The sequence below is a fragment of the Coffea arabica genome, chromosome 1e (assembly GCF_036785885.1).
Source record: "Coffea arabica cultivar ET-39 chromosome 1e, Coffea Arabica ET-39 HiFi, whole genome shotgun sequence".
Lineage (NCBI taxonomy): Eukaryota > Viridiplantae > Streptophyta > Magnoliopsida > Gentianales > Rubiaceae > Coffea > Coffea arabica.
The window spans coordinates 48,096,417-48,105,438 of record NC_092311.1 but is presented as its reverse complement, the minus strand read 5'-3'; the positions used below and the strand labels follow the sequence as shown (position 1 = coordinate 48,105,438).

The following is a 9,022-nucleotide window of genomic DNA, read 5'->3' as shown; positions in this document are numbered from 1 at the left end:
TTAATGGCTCTAATCAACTTTTTTTTTTTTTTTTTTTTGGGGAGCCCTGATTGAATCAACTATCATTCTCTAGCACTAAATACTTTTCTTTAATTGAGGAAGCTAACACCAAAATATTCAATGAAAATTAGAGAGTTAATAGCAAATTCAGGTAGGTAGGTAGGTATTTTTATCCAGTAAAATTAATTATTTCCCGGCAAAGAGTAGTTTGGAAGAAATCCTTGGTACAAGTACCCAGAGGTACAATTTCACGTGCTCAACTGTTTAGGAGCAGTGTGAGTTTCATTTCATGTCCGGGGGCCCCTTACCTCATCGTCCTTCGCCTTAATCTTTAGCGATTTGTCACGATTTTGTTGTTAATTTTGACCACGGATTTGCCTCCTCCTATCATATTCCTGAAATTTGGGTCCCTAATCCGGGTCTTACCAACTCTGTTAAAGTCACTTTGGCTTGATTTGTTTAACGTAATCAGCGCTAAATTCTAGGAATGCTTGCTAATAGTGCGGTAATACAGTGATAGCCAATCAAATTTGTCTTCCTTGAATTAAGATTCCATTGGATGGATTCTACGTGAAGACAATTTTCTTTCAGGCTCGTGAACCTTAGATAAATGATATTAATCACTGTGTTATAATTCTCTTGCAACATGGTATGCGAAAACAAAAAAACTGCTGGCGAGCATCAGAATTAAAAAAGAAAAACAAGGATAGTTTCGCCAAAGCCAAAATGGCCACCAATTTGTGTTGGATCATGCTGGCTGGCTATGCATGTTGCAGTAGTTTTAACGAGGCTTATTTGAAGTTTCTCGTGATGGTTATGGTGAAAATTAGAGGGTATAGGAGATTGGTTTGAAAAGGATTTGTACTAGAATTTTGAAGATTTCACATTTACTGATTCTAGAAGTAAAGTTTCTCATTTTCGCAGGTAAAATCTTTATAAACTTGTATCAATTTCGCATCTTTGGTAAATTCAAGACCTAGCTAATACGTTTAGCTGGTGATGCTGGCTACTGTTAGTCGCCGGAAGGGGAAAAAAGAAGGGCTCTAGACGAGAAATTTCAGGCATAGTATAACTAGTTACGCTACAGATGAAAGGACTTATATATCCTACTGATTATTTTTGGAAAACAAGATCATCCAACGAGGAAGCAAGAAATCAGAAATAAACATACTTCAAACAGACGGGATTTTGTGTTTTTCGTTGCTAGAAAACTTTTTTAGAATCAACCACACTTAGCTAAGGAACGGACATCGAAGAGACAAGAAAAGGCTGCTTTCCGTTAACATGAGATGACTTTGCTGTCTAGTTGCTATGGCCTTATACTGAAATCAGACAAGCTCACGCTAGTTTTTCAACTTTCAGCTATGGAGTAATGATATGGCAATAATAAGGCTAGTAAGTTTTCAAACTTGTAACAGTTTTGCGGCCTACCCTCAATTGCACTCTCACTCTGGGCTCAGTGATCAGCATTTCCCCTTTTACACCTTGTTCTCACTTCTTACCCTCCCGCTCAAATACAAAAAGCTACCAGACTACCAACTTTTGAAGGTCTAGATAAATCCCGTATCCTCTAAGGTTTGGATTTGTTAATTCGCACAATTCTGCTTGCTGGGGACCCCTGTCCTGCTTCTTTTACTTTTCTATCTCTTTCTCTCTTGCATCTACTACTTTATAACCACATCAATTGGCATCGTTTTGAAGAAATCTTTCTCAGTTCTCATAGTCTTTTCCTCTGTCCATAGCTCACCAGTTTTGACATTTCTGTTCCTGCACAAAAATGAAGTCTGTAGAACTATTTTGCGCCTCCCCAGCATCCACAGCCATTTGTTCTAGCATGGACCAACGTAGCATGGTCCGGCAAGGAGGGATTAGGCGGATCGATCACCACGGTCACCGCTTTGGTGATCATCACCACAGGCATAAAACCAGAACTCCAATCCCTTGTTCATCTCAAATTCCCATTAGTCCAAGAGCTTATTTTGATAAAACCAGAAAAAGCAATTCTTCTGCTAAGCAAAATCTTGAATCTCTTCGCAGAAAAAGCTCTGCTGATATCAGTGACCTCTCCAGTCCTCCTCCTACTGGTTCCTCTAGACATTTGTTGAGTGATACCCCGTTACTTGAGCTATTATCAGATTCTGAGCATTCCTCCTCTGCACTTGTACCTAGCCAACCTCTTAGAAGTTTAAAGTACCATAAATTCAATGAGTCAACAGTTTTCAGATCTTCAATGTCCAGCACGCACTCATATGACAATCCTGTGTATGAATTTTCTTGGGCAGGACGGTCAAATGATGATTTACATGCTTATAAATCTTCCTCACCTCGCTCAAACAATGATTCCAGTGTTCAAAACTCTTCAGCATCTCGCAAATATGATGATCTCCATGCTCGAAAATCTTCACTGTCTCGCTTAATTCATGATGATTTCCAAGCTCAGAAATCTTCATTATCTCGGACTGATACTTCACTTTCTAGTAAATCTTCATTAACATGCAGGAATGAGGGGCATGCTTACAAATCTCCATCAACTCCTGGCCGACCCCGTCATCAGGTTCATCATCGATATCATTAGCCCTTTTCTCTAATTATCATTTCTTTCTCTAACTAACATAGTACTTCACGATCCTTCATCAAAGTATTAGATCATCAGTAATGCATTTTTTTTTTTTTTGGTTATTTGCATGGTCTGCAGGTTGTAGAATTGAGGGTCACAATTCACTGCAGGGGTTGTGAAGGAAAAATAAGAAAACACATTGCCAAAATGGAAGGTAAAAACTGAACACCCCTAATTTTATTCTTGTGAAACACTACGTATTACTATTATATAAGTAATTAGATTATTAGGATCAGAGCTCAACTCTAGTTAATTTCTTTGGTTATAAGTAACGGTGTTTTCAATTTTATTTTTTATTTTTTAGTGATACACAAGTTCAAAAGTTACAGTTTCAATTCCCTCCAGTTGCTGATCTAAGCATAAGCAAAAAACTAAAGCAAATTTGGGAAATTGCGCAGGAGTGACTTCATTCAGCACAGATCTGGCCACAAAAAAAGTAACCGTAATAGGGAATGTGACACCTCTAGGCGTGCTGACGAGCATTTCCAAGGTCAAGAATGCTGAGTTCTGGTCATCACCAGCTTCATCTTCTTCTTCATCATCTCCGACGGTGGACATGAGCCTCGTTTCAGCTTAATATCTTGCGAGGGCCTCTTTAATTTTTTTGCGAAAACTCTTTTGCATAAAGAGTTAATTAACTTGAAATTTAGCATTAATACGGGCTTGCTTGAAATGACAACTTTTAATAGTGAATTGTGTCTGTTTTCATTAGTTAGTACCGTGTAAATGTTAGTGTGTTATATCATATCCTATGTGCTGGTAACAAAACCCGGCATGCATGTTAATTTTTCCAGCAATAAATATGTAACACTTGCAAAAGAGTTCGTTTGGTTCTGTCCCCTTCCAATCTTAGCATTAATTTATTTCTCGGATTAAACAACGGCCCATTTGCATGCACCTTTTCCTTTGTTTAATTTGGAACGCCCCCTAGGGCTGGAATCTTTGCCTCTGAAAATTCCTCCAGTTTTACCACTTTCCAGATGAGACATTCGTGTTTTGCAGGGGTATTTTCCCAACACTTGACTAGTCATTTCATTATGCTGCTCCTATTATATAGTACTCCTGCAAGCTTACCATCGGCCATCAGGAGTGGCCACTAATTACCCTTCGAAATCAACCAGGGAGTGATTTGTTTCTTATATTTGTATCCAATTATCAGCATCGTATTCAACTTTACAACAGTTAATAATTTGTCTTTTTCGTTGATACAAACTGTAATTGTTCTAGTAGTTAGCTTTGTAATAATGACTATCTTTGGTTCTTGTTGAACATACGATCAGAGCTTTCAAATTTGATACAAGTAAACAGACAATTTATTTTACGTACGCTAATTAGTACTATTTATTTTCTGATATAAAGTTACAAGTACTAATTTTTTTTTTTTTTAAAAAAAAAAAGAAGAAGAAGAAGAAGAAGAAAAATTGCATATCCGACATAAAGGACCTTTTATCAGAGCAATTGGATCAGGGGTCATCATGTTCTCTCATCCATGAGCAAACACACACAGCTTATGATGCATTATTGAGTAGGAAAAGGTGGAGCCATGAGAATGAAATAACATAACCACACCACTCATCATAGCTGATAGAAACTGAGCTTTGCATGCGGTGTCAATGGTCCGCACTAGAGAGGTTTATGCCGGTTGGGTCGTTGCAGGTACACGGGTATTCCAGAACTCTACTTTTTCCATTTCTTTTGGATATTGTCCAAACCTTTGTCTGTGGATATTCTATCTTTCCCCACAGATCAATGAATTGAATTTTAGTTGTCTACTTCAAGTTGTCACCTATTGTATTATCATTATTACTATGAGTTTAAAGCACATCAGGATCATCTTGATTTAGGCTTTTCAAGTACCCAATAATTTATTGCCATCTAGACTTCTTTTCATGTGTTCTATTCTTACACTACTACACTATCAGCTACATTATATATTTGGATACCAATTTGAGTTAAAAGTGTAAAAACAAATGAAGTACTCCTTAAAGCGCCATTTTTTTTTGGGCAATCATAATAGCACGATTCCCTGACCCAAAAAAAGAAAGAGTGATGAAAGAAAGAAAAACCCTAGACGAAGGACAAGGAACAATTTGTTGATCTACCACTCTCTTATATACTTGCTAAGGTATTCACTTGTATAATTTTGGGTTGATAATTTTGTAGATTTTTAATCTCTCAATTTCCATACTCTAAATTTTATCTATGCATTTGGGATTTGCAAGAAATTTATATTCCTTTGAATTGTCAAGATTTCTTGGTCATTTGTGATTATTTATGTAGTAGAATAATTCACTGATATAATTATTCAATTGAAAAAGTTCACACGTTAAATGGGAAGATTGTGTAAATGCACCAGCTATCCTTTTTCTTTTTTTGCGTAATCATTGATAGTTAGAATAGCCATCAAATTTACACAATTATAAGAATGGTGTTTTTTCACTTAAAGAAAAGGGGAAAAGTTGGCTAAATTACATTTAAAAAAAAAGAATAGAAAAAAGTAAGTGCAATAAAGAAAAAATTACTCTTGAACAAATAAAGAAAAGGAAAAAAATTGGGTAAATTACATTAAACAAAAAAAAAGAAAAAAAAAGAAGAAGGAATAGCAAATGTGAAGATTGTGTGGGAGGAGGAATGGGTTACTCTATTATTATTATTGCACCCCTTAATTTTAGAGACTTCAAAGCTCCAAACCTAAAAGGAAGAATAATTGATGATATATTGATCGGTTTGAAGCAAAGCCAAATCCAATATCAGCTCACGCTAATGCTTTTTATCTAAAGATTTGAAATCCTTGTCTCCTTTGTCTCGATCAATTATAAGTTCAAATATGCAACTTTATATTCTTTGACCAAAACCATGGACGGCAGCTGGAAAGAAATACACCCCGTAGAAGTTGCAATTTGGTCCATCTATATATCAAAGAATTACCATTTCTTAATTTGATTAATGGACAGATAATCTTTTTCCGCTTTCGGGCGGCGCACCATTAGTGGTGTTGGCTTGTTGGGTATAATCGTCTGCTTTTGACCGACTCTTTACTGGGGAAATCTGGCTGAGGATTTATCTCTTTTTTTTTTCCTTCAATTTTAACTTTGAGACATGAAGAAGTTAAATACTATTAAGATTGGTGTAGGTAACCCGTAGCTCAGACAAGCTAGGATTTGGAACATTTCTCGTTTCAAACTTTCAATGCCTAAAGTTCACACGCCAGAGCAATTTGTAGATCAAGATCTTGGATGCATTCTTCATATCAAGAAGTAGAGGTTTCTTGTGGTTCCACACATGGGAGTTTAAAACAGAAGGATAAAAATGACGGTAAACACAAATAAAAAGAGGGAAATACTTCATAGATAAATGAACTCATATAGAGCAACTTCATCAAATTGCTATCCAATTTTGATCAAATAATAGACACAGCAATAATTATGGAGGGCCAGCCAGAAGTTGAAGAACAGCACATGACTTGGAATAGGAACTGTTCCAGCATATGCAGCCAAACTCGCTAGTAAAAACTGAAAATGATGGACGTGATATATGGAATTATGGATGGACCAAGGCATGGAAATATAAATCATGCTATGCCTTTGATCCAAAGCCCTTTTTGTTTGGTTCTCCCACAGTTCTACTTTGTGGGACATGATCCTTGTTTGAGGCAAATATTTGTTACTTCTTGATTGTTCGAGGAAGTTTTGACGAGAGACTAGATCCTGTTGTAAGACTAGAAAAAATTCCATTCATCTTTAATGTCTAGCTAAGCAACTCTTGTGGTCTAAGGAAACTAACTTGAATATTTGTGCAAGTTATACCCCATATGTTACATCTTGGTTGAAATCTGCGGCCGGGGAAGGTTTTAACAGCTGCAAACCCTTGGCAATAAAGTACTTTTCAATCATACCAAAGACGGCAAGATGGATGATCCTTTCTGCGTTTCTATTTTGTTTGGGTTAATTACAGTTACTGCCCTTGAGGTTTGGTCAAACTACAAACTAAATCCTGAGATTTGGCCAAACTACGGAAGAACCCTCTGAATTAACAAAAGCTTAACAAAAAGCCCCCTAATTAGTCAACAAACGTTGACTGCTTGATGTTAAACGGAAAGGTCAGTGAATGTCCTAAACTACCCACAAGCTATTCCCTTTTAAGTCTTCAACTCTTCTCTTTGTGGGATTGAAGCCAATGGAGCCAATGGAGTTGCACAATGGTTCTACGTTGTTCATGTAGAATGGATTCAAATGGACACACATTCACTAGTTGCTTATCAAAATCACTCCTTGCTACTTCTTTTTTCTTTTTCCTTCTCCTTCTTCCATAAAAACATTACTATTTCATCACAAATTGCAATACCTTTCAAAATCTAGATCTTGTAATTTCAATACCAAAACCAACTCTTTTTCTCCTCTAGACATGAGATTTGAATGCTAAACCCTGTTTATGAGGAGCTAGAGAAGAGATTCTGAGCATTGCTTGTGGCTAAGATGGGTTATGGTTTTGTCTGTGATTTTGGTGGCTCTCTTTGTATCAAATTTTGCTGCTTTCTTGTTTCTATTTTGCTGGCTTTGCTTCACTTGAATGTGTACAAAGAATTGGGCTGCACGATTTGGTTTCATATGAAGCAATTATATGTTTATTTTTTGTGGGTTTTTAAAGGAAATGATAGAGAACGCAGGCTATGGTGTTAAAAGATGAATGAATTTGCAATAGTTTGGAATTGGGAATGTGTTAGAGATAGGTGATAACTTAGAGATGGGAAGATGAGCAATTAAGGTTTTGAGCAGTACAATCCATGGATAGCAGGAAATCTTTTTTCTTCTTAATTTTTTTTTTATTCTTTCCTGTATCTAGTACTAATGAATTTCCTTTTTATTATTTTATGCAATTTTCATGGTTATCTTTTCTTTTATCTATCAATTTGTTAACTTTAGGCGCTGAGATAAAGATTTATTTTTTTCAATTGTCTTTATGTTTTCTCTATAAAACTCTCCAATTTTTATTTTTGCAACTTTTTTCTTTTTTTTTTGTTTTGTGAAATTTATTTATTGCTGTGAGTAGAGGGTAAATTTGTCATTTTATTTGTTCTACTTACTGGCTCTTGACGGTGTTACTGACAAGGGAGTCAGATGTAATTTAGTTAAACTTCAAGGTTTGATTCGTAGTTTGGTCAAACCTAAGGGGAGGTAAATGTAATTAACCCATTTTGTTTTTCTTCTGTCAAAAGTGATCAAAATCTGTTCTGTTTGAGTGTGTTCCGCTTCCAACCAGACTTATGTTTCATTTACGGTTAAAGAGCTGGGCACTTTGTTGTTCGAGGAAATTAAAGCTCTTCCTGCTGTTTCCACAACATTAATGCTTGTCGTCTTAGTTGTTTATTTCAACGTTAACCAACCAGTCCATTTTCCCCCGAACGAACTATAAGCAAGCTTCGAAGAAAAAAGTTATGGCACCCCCCACTCATACATAAGCTTGATCCCTGCTGAGAGTTTTGCACTCTCAACTCTTCTAAGTAGTAGCATTGAGAGTTACCTGTTTGTTCATGGGATGGCGATTGAAGTGATTGATGATAATTTTACTCTCCTTTCATTCATCTCTTCCCATATACTATTCAAGAACGCATATCATATAAATTAATCAGAATAGTATCGGTAGACTACGAGAAGTTTGCCCATGTACGTGTATCCCTCTGTGTTTACAGTTGAGGGCGTGACTCCTTATTGTTTGTTTGTTTGTTTGTTTAAGGTTGTTAAAGTACCGCTTCCTCCTAAACTTATAATCTGGCTGGGGCTCACACAGACATAGTACCGCCCATGGTAAACACAACCAAGAAATATGTTGAAACTGTAACACCTAACAGACCAATCAAAATCCAAAATTTCGAATCTTCAAGCACCACGAAGGTAACAACATTAAAATTTAAAGAATTTTGGAGCTATAGGAACTAACATCACAATGTCAAAGATTCTAGTTTGTCAAAGACAAACTACAAATTATTAACATCTCGTTATTTGCCAAAACAAAAAACTAGAACTTCACATGCTCCGAGAGCAGCCTACATGACCATCTCCTCTTATGTAGGTGGTATCGTTCACAGTGGGTGAACCTAATTGCAGTAAGTACTCCTCACCGCAGTCTGCAGCCTGCAGACTCCTTACATACATGTTATTGTTTTTTAAGGCAGTTAAGTTCCTGCCTGGTCGGTCTTATAAATCTGGCAGGATTTAACATTTCTTTGGGGTTCACCGAGACCACTGGGGATTCCATTGTAAACGATAGCTCGGAAAGTTGTATTTTCAGAATCAGCAGCAGCTCGAAAAGTTGGTTTCCCAGCATCAGCAGCAGCAATAGCAGGATCCGTTGTAGCTGTAAAGGTAATATAATAGTTAAAACCAGCACAGGGGGTTCTATTAACCT

The 9,022-nt window shown here is 36.6% G+C and overlaps 1 protein-coding gene across 1 annotated transcript; it reads left to right on the top strand.

Moving 5' to 3' along the window:
* Positions 1 to 1,528: 1,528 nt before the first annotated feature.
* On the top strand, positions 1,529 to 3,451 carry LOC113709346 (uncharacterized). Its single transcript, XM_072060013.1, has 3 exons — positions 1,529 to 2,554; positions 2,696 to 2,771; positions 3,016 to 3,451. Exons 1-3 carry the CDS (start codon positions 1,778 to 1,780, stop codon positions 3,192 to 3,194), a joined length of 1,032 nt encoding a protein of 343 aa, XP_071916114.1. The 5' UTR covers positions 1,529 to 1,777; the 3' UTR covers positions 3,195 to 3,451.
* Positions 3,452 to 9,022: the final 5,571 nt, after the last annotated feature.